The sequence below is a fragment of the Pseudophryne corroboree genome, chromosome 8 (genome assembly GCF_028390025.1).
Source record: "Pseudophryne corroboree isolate aPseCor3 chromosome 8, aPseCor3.hap2, whole genome shotgun sequence".
Lineage (NCBI taxonomy): Eukaryota > Metazoa > Chordata > Amphibia > Anura > Myobatrachidae > Pseudophryne > Pseudophryne corroboree.
In genome coordinates, this window is record NC_086451.1 from 368,773,338 (window position 1) to 368,790,238 (window position 16,901).

The 16,901-nt window shown below is 47.6% G+C and overlaps 1 protein-coding gene and 1 long non-coding RNA gene across 6 annotated transcripts in view; one reads left to right on the plus strand and one right to left on the minus strand.

Annotated features, from left to right (window-relative positions):
* The window catches only part of ZNF185 (zinc finger protein 185 with LIM domain), a 344,343-nt gene that overhangs the window by 152,652 nt on the left and 174,790 nt on the right, over positions 1–16,901 (plus strand). For all 5 annotated transcript variants that reach the window (XM_063937558.1, XM_063937560.1, XM_063937559.1 and 2 more), the window contains exons 15-17: positions 5,296–5,385; positions 6,508–6,555; positions 9,039–9,158. In XM_063937558.1, coding sequence (XP_063793628.1) covers positions 5,296–5,385; positions 6,508–6,555; positions 9,039–9,158 — 258 coding nt within the window. The remainder of the gene's footprint in view (positions 1–5,295; positions 5,386–6,507; positions 6,556–9,038; positions 9,159–16,901) is intronic.
* The window catches only part of LOC134949152 (uncharacterized), a 63,900-nt gene that overhangs the window by 44,513 nt on the left and 2,486 nt on the right, over positions 1–16,901 (minus strand). The gene's annotated exons all lie outside the window — the stretch shown is intronic.

Here is a 16,901-nt window from a genome sequence, read left to right on the forward strand (position 1 = left end):
TGATGACGGACCTGCTGGACACTGTCAGGTCAGCAGCACCGCAGACTGCTACAGTAAGCTACTATAGTAGTATGTATAAAGAAGAATGAAAAAAAAAAAAACCACGGGTAGGTGGTATACAATATTATATATATATATATATATTATATACAATTATATATATATATATATATATATATATATATTAAACTGGTGGTGATTGATTATTAAACTGGTGGTCAGGTCACGTTGCAACTTGCAACTAGTACTCCGAGTCCTAAGCAGACAATCACAAAATATATTATTATACTGGTGGTCAGTGTGGTCACAACAATGGCAGTGTGGCACTGACTCTGGCAGCAAAAGTTTGCACTGTACGTTATATGTACTCCTGAGTCCTGCTCTCAGACTCTAACTGCTCCCCACTGTCAGTGTCTCCCCCACAAGTCAGATAATTAATACAATACACAGTCACACTATCTAATCTATATCACTTCAGCAAGTAGTATAGTAATATAGTAGTACTCCTCCTAATAGTAATAATGCTCCCCAAAATACTGTGTCTCTCTCGTCTCTACTGTGTCTCTCTCTTCTCTAAACGGAGAGGACGCCAGCCACGTCCTCTCCCTATGACTCTCAATGCACGTGTGAAAATGGCGGCGACGCGCGGCTCCTTATATAGAATCCGAGTCTCGCGAGAATCCGACAGCGGGATGATGACGTTCGGGCGCGCTCGGGTTAGCCGAGCAAGGCGGGAAGATCCGAGTCGCTCGGACCCGTGAAGAAAAAACTGAAGTTCGGGCGGGTTCGGATTCAGAGGAACCGAACCCGCTCATCACTAATTCTGACTCCAGTGTCGTCTACGATGATGCAAAATTACAGCCAAAATTGGCTAAACGTATATGATTATTGCAATAAAAGATGTTTTGCATATCACAGAGGAACCCCCTGTCACTGACACAAGGGTACACATGTATAAGGGAAAGAAACCTGAGGTAACCTTTCCCCCCTCACATGAGTTGAACGAATTATGTGAAAAAGCTAGGGAATCTCCAGACAAAAATCTGCAGATTCCCAAAAGGATTCTTATGGCGTATCCTTTCCCGCCAACGGACAGGATACGGTGAGAATCCTCCCCTAGGGTGGAAAAAGCATACCATCAGGGATCCTGCTGACCGCAAGCAGGAGATTACCTTGAAGTCCATTTGAACACATTCTGGTACCTTACTCAGACCGGCAATTGCGTCGGCCTGAGTTTGTAGCGCTGTAGCAGCATGGACAGATACCTTATCAGCAGAAATTGAGACCCTAGATAAGGATACCATTTTAATGACCCTAGGACATATAAAAGATGCGATCTTATATATGAGAGTTGCTCAAAGACGCTATGTCGACGTCTGCTAGACGAGTCCTATGGACCCGGCAATGGACAGGTGATGCCGACTCAAAGAGGCATATGGAGATTTTACCTTACAGGGGTGAGGAATTGTTTGGGGAAGGTCCCTCGGACCTGGTCTCCACAGCTACAGCTGGAAAAATGTTTTGCCTTATATTCCCTCATAGCCTAAGAAAGCACCACATTTCCAAATGCAGTCCTTTCGATCACAAAGAAACAAGAAAGTACGAGGTGCGTCCTTTCTTGCCAGTGGTAAGGGCAGAGGAAAAAAGCTGCACAACACAGCTAGTTCCCAGGAACAGAAGTCCTCCCCGGCCTCTGCAAAATCCACCGCATGACGCTGGGGCTCCGCTAAAGGAGTCCTGCCCAGTGGGGGCACGTCTTCGAATTTTCAGCCACATCTGGGTTCACTCGCAGGTGAATCCCTGGGCAATAGAAATTGTTTCTCAGGGTTTCAAGCTGGAATTCAAAGAGGTGCCACCTCGCCGGTTTTTCAAATCGGCCCTGCCAGCTTCTCCCCAGGAAGGGGAGATAGTGTTAAATGCAATTCACAAATTGTATCTTAAACAGGTGGTGGTCAAGGTTCCCCTGCTTTAACAAGGAAGGGGATATTACTCAATCCTGTTTGTAGTCCCGAAACCGGACGGTCCGGTCAGACCCATATTAAATTTAAAAATCCCTGAACCTATAATTGAAAAGGTTCAAGTTCAAGATAGAATCGCTAAGAGCGGTCATCGCCAGCCTGGAAGGGGGGGATTTTATGGTATCTCTGGACATAAAGAATGCATACCTTCATGTTCCCATTTATCCACCTCATCAGGCGTACCTGAGATTTGCGGTACAGGATTGTCATTACCAATTTCAGACGTTGCCGTTTGGGCTTTCCACGGCCCCGAGGATTTTCACCAGGGTAATAGCGGAGATGATGGTGCTCCTGCGCAAGCAAGGTGTCACAATTATTCCGTACTTGGACGATCTCCTCATAAAAGCGAGATCACGAGAGTAGTTACTGAACAGCGTGTCACTTTCATTGCAGATGTTACAGCAACACGGTTGGATTCTCAATATCCCGAAGTCACAGCTGGTTCCTACGACTCGTCTGACCTCCTTGGGCATGATTCTGGACACAGACCAGAAAAGGGTTTTTCTTCCAATAGAAAAAGCTCAGGAACTCATGACTCTAGTCAAGAACCTATTGAAGGCAAAACAAGTGTCTGTGCATCATTGCACTCAAGTCCTGGGAAAAATGGTGGCAACATACGAAGCCATTCCCTTCGGCAGATTCCATGCAAGGACTTTCCAATGGGACCTATTGGACAAGTGGTCCGGGTCACATCTACAAATTCATCAGTTTATCACCCTGTCCCCCAGGGCCAGGGTATCTCTCCTGTGGTGGCTGCAGAGTGCTCACCTTTTGGAAGGCCGCAGGTTCGGCATTCAGGATTGGATCCTGGTGACCACGGACGCGAGCCTCAGAGGGTGGGGAGCAGTCACACAGGGAAGAAACTTCCAAGGACTTTGGACAAGTCAAGAGACTTGTCTTCACATCAACATCCTGGAACTGAGGGCCATATACAACGCCCTACGTCAAGCGGAGAACTTACTTCGCGATCAACCAGTTCTGATCCAGTCAGACAACATCACCGCAGTGGCTCATGTAAACCGCAAAGGCGGCACAAGGAGCAGAGTGGCAATGGCGGAAGCCACCAGGATTCTTTGCTGGGCGGAAAATCATGTAAGTGCACTGTCAGCAGTGTTCATTCCGGGAGTGGACAACTGGGAAGCAGACTTCCTCAGCAGACACGACATGCATCCAGGGGAGTGGGGACTTCATTGGGAAGTCTTCGCACAGATTGCAAGTCAGTGGGGACTGCCCCAGATAGACATGATGGCGTCCCGCCTCAAAAAAAAGTTACAGAGGTATTGCGCCAAATCAAAAGACCATTAGGCGGTAGCAGTAGACGCCCTAGTGACACCGTGGGTGTTCCAGTCGGTCTATGTGTTTCCTCCTCTTCCTCTCATACCCAAGGTGTTGAGAATAATAAGAAAAAGAGGAGTGAGAACAATTCTCATTGTTCCAGATTGGCCACGAAGGACCTGGTATCCGGATCTGCTGGAAATGCTCACAGAAGATCCGTGGCCTCTTCCTCTAATACAGGACCTGTTACAACAGGGGCCATGTCTGTTCCAAGACTTACCGCGGCTGCGTTTGACGGCATGGCGGTTGAACGCCGGATCCTAGCGGAAAAGGGAATTCCGGATGAGGTCATTCCTACTCTGATAAAGACTAGGAAAGACGTGACAGCGAAACATTATCACCGGATATGGCGAAAATATGTTTCTTGGTGTGAGGCCAGGAATGCTCCTACGGAAGAATTCCATCTGGGCCGTTTCCTTCACTTCCTACAGACTGGAGTGAATTTGGGCCTAAAATTAGGCTCCATTAAGGTTCAGATTTCGGCCTTATCCTTTTTCTTTCGAAAAGAATTGGCTTCTCTCCCAGAAGTACAGACTTTTGTGAAGGGAGTGCTGCATATTCAGCCTCCTTTTATACCTCCGGTGACGCCTTGGGACCTTAACGTGGTGTTGAGTTTCCTTAAGTCGCACTGGCTGAACCACTTCAAACGGTGGAGTTAAAATATCTCACTTGGAAGGTGGTCATGTTATTAGCCTTGGCTTCGGCTAGGCGAGTGTCGGAATTGGCGGCTTTGTCTCATAAATGCCCCTATCTGGTTTTCCATATGGATAGGGTGGAATTGCTGACCCGTCCTCAATTCTTGCCTAAGGTGGTGTCATCTTTTCATGTGAACCAACCTATTGTGGTGCCGGTGGCTACACGAGATTTGGAGGATTCCGAGTCCCTTGATGTAGTCAGGGCTTTGAAAATTTATGTGGCCAGAACGGCTAGAGTCAGGAAAACATAAGCACTGTTTGTCCTATATGCAGCCAACAAGGTTGGCGCCCCTGCTTCGAAGCAGACTATTGCTCGCTGGATCTGTAATACGATTCAGCAGGCGCATTCTACGGCTGGATTGCCGTTACCAAAATCGGTCAAGGCCCATTCCACTAGGAAGGTGGGCTTGTCTTGGGCAGCTGCCCGAGGGGTCTCGGCACTAAAACTGTGCCGAGCTGCTACTTGGTCGGGTTCAAACACCTTTGCAAAGTTCTATAAGTTTGATACCCTGGCTGAGGAGGACCTAAGGTTTGCTCATTCGGTGCTGCAGAGTCATCCGCACTCTCCCGCCCGTTTGTGAGCTTTGGTATAATCCCCATGGTCCTTACGGAGTCCCCAGCATCCTCTAGGACGTTAGAGAAAATAAGATTTTAAACCTACCGGTAAATCTTTTTCTCGTAGTCCTTAGAGGATGCTGGGTGCCCGTCCCAAGTACTTCTGCGAGACTTGTATATAGTTTTGCTTACATAAGGGTTGGGTTATTATAGTTTCATCAGTTTCATCAGGTTGGACTGATGCTACGTTGTTTTTTCATACTGTTAACTGTTTAATAGATACACAAGTTATATGGTGTGATTGGTGTGGCTGGTATGAATCTTGCCCTTGGATTAACAAAAAGCCTTTCCTCGTACTGTCCATCTCCTCTGGGCACAGTTTCTCTAACTGAGGTCTGGAGGAGGGGCATAGAGGGAGGAGCCAGTGCACACCCAGGCCTAAAGTCTTTCTTAAAGTGCCCATGTCTTCTGCGGAGCCCGTCTATCCCCATGGTCCTTACGGAGTCCCCAGCATCCTCTACGGACTACGAGAAAAAGATTTACCGGTAGGTTTAAAATCTTATTTATTTTTCATGAAACTGTAGCTGTCCTGTTAATCTGGTGAAACTTTTTGTAGACTTTGTAGTCTCAGTAAATTTATGCAAACAGTATAAATATCAAAAAGAAATAATACATTTTGTTTGTAATTAAAGGGTGGAATTACACGAGGAAGATAAAACAAATAGGAAGAGTCAAACTCTCCCCAAAACTCTCTCTTCATATCTTTATGATGATGCCAACAGGTAAATAGTTACATTATTATTATTATTATTATTATTATTATTTTTATTATCCCGTATTAAGTAACAGTAATATGTAAAAACATTTATCTACACTTGGATGCATTGCATCTGCCCTTGGTGATGTCGGATAGTACGGTTGTGGAGTCCATGCAGCTTTTATGGGATGAGCAGCTACAGGATTCCATTTATCTTCATGAGTAAATTCATACACACAGGGCAAACTTGTGAGAAATTCATCACTGTCCTAGCTGTTCTGCTGATGTCTCATTTATGGATCTCAGCATAGGCGTTTCTAAAATGGGTGCAGTGTGTGCGGTGCGTACGGGCCCCAAGGTTCAAGGGGCGAGGGGGGGGGCGCACACTACACCCATATAGTATACTTACCACTCCAGAGTGTGCGGTGGTGTCTCTGCAGTGCGGGCACAAATCAAATTTATCATTAAGAGTGTGCATCTGATAGAAATTTTCCTTAGCTGTGCTTCTGCAAATTAGTATCTCCTTTTCACAATCTCTATGGAAGAAAAACAAATATTGGCTACCAGACACAGACAGGGTCAGCCTGTGCAGTGTCATAGCTCTCATGCTAAGTGTTAGCAGAGGGGTGAGAAGGAGGATGTAACAGGGCTGACAGAATTCAGAGTTCCATTCCAATGCCTCTCTGCTCACTACATGTGCCATGTTTCAGTGGTTACCATGATAGTCCAGAATAATCAAGCACCCTGGAAAACAATTTAAAAAAACAAGGGATTTCTGTCTTAAACATATTTGTGGCGACTGTTGCTTCAAAATCATATTTGTACAGCAAATATTGGGGCAGATGTATTAAGCCTGGAGAAGTGATAAAGCAGTGATAAGTGCAAGGTGATAACGCACCAGCCAATCAGCTTCAATATGTAAATTGATAGTTAGGAACTGACTGGCTGGTGCATTATCACCTTGCACTTATCACTGCTTTATCACTTCCTTATACCTTCTCCAGGCTTAAAATATCTGCCCCTCTGTCTCAGGTTTAGCAATAATTTGTACTGTAACTTGGTAAAATGAATTCCATGATTAAAATATACTGGTTATAAAGTAATATCATTTTGCTTATTTTGACAATATTTATTGTTTTTTTCATAGGTATGAAACACCAAATAAACAAACAACATCCCAAACATCACCACCCAGGTTAGTGTAAAGGTGCACACACATGGTGCGATTCTGGCTAAATGCCGATTTTGACTTTGCGATTTCCCTTGAACTCCCCGAAGCCCAGAACCACCGATATTGACTATACACATGGTGCAATTTAGTCTATGTACAATTTTGATTATACTAGAAACTAGATTGTACACAATATAGTCAAAATTGCTTTGCCTGCACAGTCTATTTTTTCTTGCAATACCGACCCCGCGGGAGCGTGCATCTGTATCAGAAGCTGTATACACACGGTGCGATTTGTGCTAACTTTTCTTACGATTTTGACTATATAGTCAAAATCGTAAACACACATGGCACCGTGTATATGCACCTTAAGAACATAAGCTGCTCTGTTTGCCAATAGATTAGTATATAATTGTAAATGTCCGGAATTGAAAATACACAGTATAACACATGATAAATAAGATTCAAGTAAGTTGTATACTCTTAAGGCCCATACACACTGGTCGATACTGTATATCGGCCGTTCTCTTGAACGGCCGATATATCGCGGGACCGTCGGACAGTGTGTACGGCCGATACGTCTGTGAACTCCGTCGTTCACAGACGTATCGCATCGGCCGCGCAGCACAGCCGACGGCCAATATATCTACCGATATATTGGCACATCGCTGTGTGTGTACGGAGCGGTCGGCCGACCGCCCGTACACATGCTGCGGCGGCCGGCGGTGATTGACGCTGAACTGGGCGGGCGTGTGTAGACGCCCGCCCAGTTCATGACGTCAGTCCCCGACGGATCGGGCAGTGTGTATGCTGAACACACTGCCCGATCCGTCCATAGATATATCTGCAGATCAATTGATCTGCAGATATATCTATTAGTGTGTACCCACCTTTACTCAGTCAACACCCTACTCAATTTCATCCCTGAACCCTATGGCACCCTCTCTTCATTTAATCTTTCTACCCTGCTACCCAGGTGTCAATGTGGTTTTAGAACTGTCCTTTGCGGCTCACATTCAATCTATATCCAAATCCTGTTCAGTGGCGACAAGAACGGGGGGGGGGGGGGGGGGGGGAGTTGGTGGGTACTAATTCTGCCGCTTGCCCGCTCACTCCCCCTTATCTGTCAGCCTGGGCTGCAGTGAGTGTACAGAGGCTGCTGCTGCCGCCAAACCTCCTCTGTCTCTGTGGCGGTGTGGGGAGGGGGGTAGCGATTGCACTGATCGCGCCCCCTCCTCATCTGCTCCTGGCTGGGGTGCATGTGGCACCACTTGGCAGCGCCATAAATACCATTTTTAATTACATTATTTTTGTGAGGAGGCGTGGCCATGCCACTTACATTAGGTCACGCCTGCCTTTACCTGGGCTCGATCACACTGTCTATGGCCATGATCCTGTTACATACATATATGAAACATTTCCAGAATCAGCATAAATTTCTCAGAATATCTCACACAAGACACTTAGAGAAACGTTAGTCCTTGTAGTCATTATCTCCCGCATTGCAACAGTCTCCCTACAATCTATTTTGAATGCAGCAGCTAGACCACAGGTTCTCAAACTCCGTCCTCGGGACCCCACACGGTTCATGTTTTACAGGTCACCTGTAGATTTTTAAAATGTGACAGTTGGTGATACACAGTGCAGCTGCTGGGTGTCCTGGAAAACGTGAACCGTGTGGGGTCCTGAGGACCGAGTTTGAGAGCCACTGAGCTAGACTAACTTTCATTGAAAAACCTTCTACTGCGGCTTCACTGTAAGGGGTATATTTACTAAAGTGTGGAATTTTAAAAGTGGAGATCTTGCCCATATCAACCAATCAGATTCTAGCTATTATCTTCTAGAAGGTGCTAGATAAATTTTAAGTAGAATCTGATTGGTTGCTCTGGCCAACATCTCCACTTCTAATGACCCGCACTCTAGTAAATATAAGTCTCTATGTTTTACCAAAACCAACAGAAAATATTTCCTACTAACATACCGGGTAAAATAAAAAACTACACTGCAAAGTTCTAGGCCCCGCAAAGCTAACGTCATCATTAGCCATTGTAGCCTATAGTCTGCATAGTGCAGAAATGACCAGGAGAGGGATCCCAGCAATGACATTCAACGCATGTGTGATCATCAGACCGTGCATGCTCAGATGCGTCAAAGGGTCCAAAAGAAGAAAGGATGTGGTCACTTTAGCAATCACGTGCCTTCCAGAGCCCTGTGAGTGGTTTTTAATACATCCTGTGATCTATAATTTCATATTGCTACAATGAGTGGCAATATGAAATTCTAATTATCAGGTGAAGAAATAATATATTTGCCCTTATTAGTCCAGGCCTATGTGGCTTATAGACAATCCTGGGACTGATGAGCGCACACAACATTAATCCTTGTACAGTTCCCTTTTTGTATAGAAAGACAGTTAAGGCCCCAGTAACAGTAGATAGATGATGTCACCAGGCTGCAGGCTCCCTATTATGTTGTGTTAGGTAATAAGGTATATTTTATTTTTTTAGAGCAACTGACAGAAGCTCCAGCCCCAGACTGACCTCTTATTCTACAAGCAGCACCTCTGAGACCAGAAGCTCAGCTGTTAGACCCGAACCTGGAAAGATCACAGTCATCACTGAGGACAGGTCAGCTTTTGTACTAATGGCAATATGCTTATAACGGTTTACCTATTATCCATTTAAAAACAATTTAGTTAGAAGCCCAATTCCTTACTATATACTGTACGTGTCCTGTCAAAGCCTTGCATATGGATACATTTAAGTTATAAAAATGGGTTGGGTTCGGGTCACCTGATCTTTAGATTGCCGGCGGGGCCTTTGCGGGCTCGGTGGCTCGCTGCGCTTGCCACAGGTTCTGTTCCCACTCTGTGGGTGTCGTGGATATTCATGAGTGGGAATAGTCTCTGTTAGCATGCCAACTGTCGAGCTCTGAATCGGCCGGGACCACCGGTCACATAACTACATCCCATATAAATATATAGCTCAATTAAAAATATTTCTGCTGCAGGGTACACTGGGCTCCACAAGGAAAGACATAGGGGTGTAGAGTAGGATCTTGATCCGAGGCACCAACAGGCTCAAAAGCTTTGACTGTTCCCAGAATGCATAGCGCCGCCTCCTCTATAACGCTGCCTCCCTGCACAGGAGCTCAGTTTTGTAGTTGATGCCGCAGATAGCAGGCACATAACAGAGGGGCTGCTCTGGGCAGCCCTAAGAAGAGCTTTTTTGAGAAGAAAAGTGAAGACTTCAAGGGCTGTAGCAGTGTGTACATGTCTAGTGACATTCACTGCTGCAGCTCCATCTCTCCCCAGCGGCGTTGTACACTCCCGAGCTCTGGTTGCCGGGTAACTACAGCAGGAGGCTCGGGTTTTCTTCTGGTCAGGCACACACGACAGGGGCTCTCCGGTATCGCGTGGCCGCGTTTCGGGAGGTGGTGAGTGGGTCCCGCTCGCAGGACCCGTACTTTTTCGCGATCCGGCGCGGTCGGTGGGAGGCGGGCCGCGCGCTGGCGGTGGACACTGTGGCAGTACAGGCGATCCCACTAGATCACTAGGGCATGGGTGCAGGTCAGGTTTTCCCTTAAAACCTTTTTATGTGTAGCCCGCCGTACCTGGTGGTTTTGCCAGCAGAGGGGATAAGGCTTAGACCTGGAGCCCCTCTCCCAGCCCCAGGGCGTCATTTCCAGCAAATGTTCCTGCCCTGGAGCTGCATATCTGTCTCTCCCTCACTCCCTGTCAGTGTTTGGGCGCCATTTCTCTCAGCTACACTGTTCCTAGGACTGCTTGGGCAAATCCTCCTGTGTAAAGCCGCCTGGTTGTCAGCGCTGTGACTTTATATGACACTTAAGTATTTTACATGTCAATTAGACAGTGTTAGTTAAGAAAGAGTGCATTTAGTCAGGGTTCTCTGGTACAAGTACCCTGTGATATACATCCAGTTCTTACTGTGCAGTGTTATATCTATTGACTACATAGCTATATATAAGCTGGTCCAGTGCAGTATTATTGTTAGTAATAACCTCTGCATTGTTTAACTGTGACTATATGTGTGTGCATTAGCTTGCTGAGTGGTTTCCATTTCGTGTCTCTCACTCAACTTGCTATCTCTATATTCTATAACCTGAGGGGGCTTGGTGCGTCAGGTTTTATAATTATATAGGATTTTCACAAGATATACTTTAATACGTATTTTTCTCTGTGATTTTAGTCACTATATGTCTCCTGTATCTCTGCTTGTGCTGACTACACTGCACAGGGGTTTGGGTAAGAGGTATTGTGCTGCTGATAATTGTACTGTGTTACCTGATACTGCAAGTTATATCATGTCTGCTACTGAGGGTAACGGTTTTGGGGCTGAACACACTGCCGGTGTTGCTGAAGCCACAGATCCCTATGAGGAGACTAGAGCAGCTGTGGGCTCTGGTTCTGGGAGCTCCTTGTCCCCTAGTGGGACTGTGGAAATGGGGGTACAGAATGACCCCCCGTGGGCTACTTTCTCCACGCTTCTACATACGCTAGTTACTAAACTAACACCTCCTAAACTAACACTTCCTATGCCGGTGCAACCGTATGTGGTCCCCTCAGCTAACCCACCGTGGGCGGATAATTTGTCTGCTCAATTGAAGAAGTTGAACCAGGCCTTGACTACTAAAAAGTCTGACCCTCGCTCGCCTAAAACCAAGGGGTCCTCTAAGCGAGCTCTTATCTCCTCACAATCCACTGCTGTCACTGACACCTCATCTGATGAAGATGGCGCTTACACTGACCCCACAGATTCTGACACAGATACTGCTGATGGGGAGGGTAGTTCACATGTGGATGTTCCTGATCTTTTGGAGGCTATTAAATTAATTTTACAGATTACGGATAATCCCGAGCCATCCGCCCCTCCTAAGAAACCAGATAGGTTCAAGATTCAGAAGGTGGTTAAACAAGTTTTACCTCGCTCTGACCACCTAGTGGATATACATCAGGAACCCTGGGGAAACCCGGGTAAGAAGTTTGTGCCTCAAAAGAAGATGCTGGCTCGCTATCCCCTCGCGCCAGAGTTGTCTAAAAATTGGGAAACACCTCCTCCAGTAGACTCACATGTGGCTAGGATGGTGGTTTCCTCAGCTCTACCTGTCACTACCGTCACGTCTCTAAAAGAGCCTATAGATAAACGTGTGGAGGGTTGTCTGAAAGCGATTTACACCCTCACGGGTGCTGCACAAAGGCCCACTATTGCAGCAACATGGGCTACAGAGGCTATTGAAGCATGGGCCCTAGAGTTAGAAGCTGAAATCTCTTCTGACCATGCTAGACAATGCTTGTCATATATTGTCACAGCTTCTCACTATATTAAAGAGGCGTCTTCTGATGCCGGTATCCCAGCAGCCAAGGCCTCTACTACATCAGTCCTGGCTCGCCGGATATTGTGGCTGAGAGCCTGGTCTGTGGATCTGGACTCTAGAAAAACCCTGGAGGTACTCCCTTTCAAGGGAGATATTCTGTTTGGGGAGGACTTAAATAAGATAGTGGCTGACTTGGCTACTGCCAAAACTGCCTGTCTGCCAAGTACCGCTCCTTCTGTGTCGAAGGCTAAAGGTACTTCTTTTCGCCCCTTTCGTCCTTCAGGTAAAGCAAAAGGTCAGGCGTACAACAAGCAGGCCCACACTTCCAAACCTGGTAAGCCAAAGCCCAGAAGAGCCTGGGCTGCCCGTCAGCCAGCTTCCAAGACCGATAAGCCTGCCGCGGATCCCAGGGTGGGGGCCGGCTTCTAGGGTATATCCAGGAATGGTTGAAGACCACTTCAGATGCTTGGGTACGGGAAGTTGTCACTCGAGGTTACGCCATAGCCTTCAAAAACCGACCCCCTCATCGAATTTGCCGGACAGACGTCCCGTTGGACCAGACAAAGGCAAACACTCTACATTTGGTGATACAGACCCTCCTGGATACAGGAGTCGTAGTACAGGTGCCTATTGCTCAGAGGGGCCGGGGGTACTATTCTTCGCTGTTTCTGGTCCCGAAACTGAATGGGTCCTCCCAGCCCATTCTCAACCTCAAGGCATTGAACAGGTTTGTGAAAGTTTCCAAGGTCCGTATAGAAACCCTTCGCTCTATAGTTCTGGCCTTGGAACCTGGGGACTACATGGTCTCCCTGGACACACAGGATGCTTACCTGCATATTCCTATAGCAGCGTCACATCAGCAATACCTGAGGTTTGCGATTGGCAACCTCCATTACCAGTTTCGGGCGTTACCTTTTGGTTTAACTACGGCTCCGCGAGTCTTCACCAAAGTTATGGCAGTGATGGCGGTGGTACTCCGCCGTCAAGGGGTCAGGATACTGCCGTATCTGGACGACTTGTTAATCCTGGCAAATTCCCCAGAACTTCTCCTACGTCATCTGGATAGGACTGTCCGGTTTCAACTGGAAGAAATCCTCCCTGGTCCCTGCTCAGAGCATGGTGCACCTGGGAGCGCTATTGGACACTCACAACCAGCGGTTGTTCTTGTCTCAGGAGAAAGTCCTGAAGCTTCAGGACAGGATTCGTTGCTTCCTTTCTCGTCCGCAAGTGTCGATAGATTCGGCGATGCAGGTGCTGGGCCTCATGGTGTCAGCATTCGACATGGTGGAGTATGCTCAATTCCATTCTCGCCCCCTCCAGAGGCTGATTCTAGCCAAGTGGGACGGCCTGCCTCACCGAATCAGGTCTCACATGATCTCATTGACTCCAGAGATCCGTCTGTCGCTGCCCTGGTGGCTCCAGGACCAACGATTGTGCAGGGGCCGTCCCTTCTGGATATCCGACTGGGTCCTGTTGATGACAGATGCCAGTCTAAGAGTCGTTGGACCAAGGAGGAATCTCTCCTCTCGATCAACATTCTGGAATTGCGGGCGGTCTTCAATGCGTTGAACCTGGCCCAGCATTTAATTCAGAACCAACCTGTTCAAGTACAGTCGAACAACGCCACCACAGTGGCTTACATAAATCATCAAGGCGGCACTCGAAGCCGTTTGGCAATGAAGGAAATCTCACGGATTCTACATTGGGCGGAATGCCATCTACCGGCCATATCGGCAATATTCATTCCGGGAGTCCTGAATTGGGAAGCGGACTTTCTCAGTCATCAGGACGTACACGCCGGAGAGTGGGGCCTCCATCCAGAAGTGTTTCGACTCCTAGTGGAAAAGTGGGGCCTTCCAGACATAGATCTGATGGCGTCTCGACACAATCACAAGGTTCCGGTCTTCGGAGCAAAGACAAGGGATCCTCAAGCAGCATTCGTGGATGCGCTGGCGGTGCCGTGGAGGTTTCGGCTGCCGTACGTGTTCCCTCCGGTGTCACTCCTGCCCAGGGTAATTCGGAAGTTCAAGCAAGAAAGAGGAATTCTGCTTCTCGTAGCTCCAGCGTGGCCCAGACGGCACTGGTTCTCAGCCTATCGTCAGAGCGTCCAATTCTACTTCCACAATGCCCAGACCTCCTCGTTCAGGGCCCCTGTGTCTACCAGGACCTAGCCCGCCTGTCTTTGACGGCGTGGCTCTTGAAGCTTCCGTCTTGAGGGCTAAAGGGTTTTCTGAGGCGGTCATTCAAACTATGTTGCGAGCCCGGAAACCGGCTTCTGCTCGGATTTACTATAGGGTCTGGCATTCTTACTTTGTTTGGTGCGCATCTAACCATTATGACGCTTCCAAGTTTAGTATAGCCAAGTTGTTGGCCTTTCTTCAGCAGGGCCTGGACTTAGGCCTGCATCTGGCCTCCCTCAAGGTTCAAATATCTGCCTTGTCGGTGTGGTTTCAGAGAAAGATTGCGACCTTACCTGATGTGCATACCTTTACTCAGGGCGTGTTGCGTATCCAACCTCCCTATGTCCCGCCTGTGGCTCCTTGGGACTTGTTGTGGTTTTGGAGGCGTTACAAGAGTCTTCGTTTGAACCTCTTGGTTCAGCTGATCTTCAGTGGCTTTCCCTTAAGGTGGTGTTTCTGCTGGCTATTGCTTCAGCTAGAAGAGTGTCGGATTTGGGTGCCTTGTCTTGTAGTTCCCCATATCTGATATTTCACCGTGACCGGGCGGTTCTTAGGACTCGTCCCAGATATTTACCTAAGGTGGTTTCTTCGTTCCACCTTAACCAGGAGATTGTGGTTCCAGCACTTGTTTCTCCTGATCTGTCTCGCAAAGAGCGGTCTTTGGATGTGATACGGGCTCTCCGTATCTATGTGAAGATAACTGCTTCTATTAGGAAATCTGATTCTCTCTTTGTGCTGTTTGGATTTCACAAACGGGGCTGGCCTGCTCACAAGCAAACTTTGGCCAGATGGATTAGAATGTTGATTGCACATGCTTATGTGAGGGCTGGTCTATCAGCTCCTGCTCACATTACGGCCCATTCTACTCGGTCTGTTGCGACCCTTGATCAATTGTGCAAGGCGGCTACGTGGTCCTCTGTGAACACGTTCATAAGGTTCTATGCCTTCAATACTGCCGCTTCCCAGGATGCTTCCTTTGGATGCCGGGTACTTGTGCCCGCTACAGTGAGTTAACTCCCATAAGGAACTGCTTTAGGACATCCCCTATGTCTTTCCTTGTGGAGCCCAGTGTGCCCCTCAGCAGAAAACGAGTTTTATGGTAAGAACTTACCTTTGTTAAAACTCTTTCTGCGAGGTACACTGGGCTCCACAAGGCGCCCACCCTGACACACTTGGCTTCTTTGGGTTGGTATGGCATTAGCCGCTAACACTTCTCCTGTCGTGAGAGTGTGGTGTATGTGGCTACTAACCGTTGTCGTCTCTTTTCCTGCTACTGCATTGGGCTGGTTAACTAAAAACTGAGCTCCTGTGCAGGGAGGCGGGGTTATAGAGGAGGCGGTGCTATGCATTCTGGGAACAGTCAAAGCTTTTGAGCCTGTTGGTGCCTCGGATCAAGATCCTACTCGACACCCCTATGTCTTTACTTGTGGAGCCCAGTGTACCTCGCAGTTTGAGTTTTAACAAAGGTAAGTTCTTACCATAAAACTCGTTATTCAGTGACTACTCACGACTGTTAAGAAAAAAGAGACGTTTGCCCTGGACCCACGAGGACTTACTGTAGTAATGGAATCCTGACAGAATGGACACTGAAACAGCTTTTTATATTGAACCTTTCCGAAGCGGTTACCCTAGGGCAACATTTGCCCAATGAAGGCTTTTGCTAACCATGGGGGTCATTCCGAGTTGTTCGCTAGCTGCTTTCGGTCGCAGCGCAGCGATCAGGCAAAGAATTGGCACTTCTGCGCATGCGTATGATGCGCAGTGCGCACGCACGACGTACTTTCACAAAAGCCGATGCAGTTTCACACAAGGTCTAGCGATGCTTTTCAGTCGCACTGCTGATTGTTGAGTGATTGACAGGAAGTTGGTGTTTCTGGGAGGTAACTGACCGTTTTCGGGGAGTGTGTGTAAAAACGCAGGCGTGCCAGATAAAAACGCAGGAGTGGCTGGGGAAACGGGGGAGTGGCTGGCCGAACGCAGGGCGTGTTTGTGACGTCAAAACAGGAACTAAATAGTCTGAAGTGATCGCAAGCTAGGAGTAGGTCTGCAGCTACTCAGAAACTGCACAATCTTTTTTTGTAGCAGCGCTGCGATCCTTTCGTTCGCACTTCTGCTGAGCTAAAATACACTGCCAGAGGGCGGCGGCTTAACGTTTGCACGGCTGCTAAAAGCAGCTAGCGAGCGAACAACTCGGAATGAGGGCCCATAAACCTAGTTCAAGCCTTAAAAGTATCCAGAGCCCAAAGTCACTTTTTGTGTTGTTCAAACAAGAATCAGGGGTTCATTACTGCGATCTTTACCCTCAGCACACTAGTGCATCATACTATTTTTCCATCTTGTAAAAATGTGTCCCCATTAGTGATCACATGGAAAGTACAATGCCTGCTATTCTGCACAACATTCTCACTATCCAGAGGTAGAACATGGTATTGTAGTGCTAGGCCCAGCATTTCCTGGCAATGGGGTTTCACTGACCATCTGCTGCACCCACATTTGGGTCCTGATTCAGTTAACATAATTGCGGCAATTGTGCTGGACCTGTCCTGTGCATGTGCAGTATGGGTCTGCGACGGCAGACATAGTACGGCATAAGACGTAAGTGACTGACAGTCTGATGCCATTTGGGGGCAGGGAGGGAGCGGTGATAGCTTCTGTTTCTCAAAATGGAGGCGTGTTGCCGCTGTTGCAGGGGAGGAACAACTCAAGGATCTCCATCAGAAGAGATTTTCTGGTCTTGTGCAACCCCGTGGGTCAGTGGTGTCGCAGTTGATCTGATACTGAGTCCTAGGGTGCACATCAGATCAGTAATTCATGCAGGAGGTGTGACTGGTCCTGATGCAATAACATATAAATGCT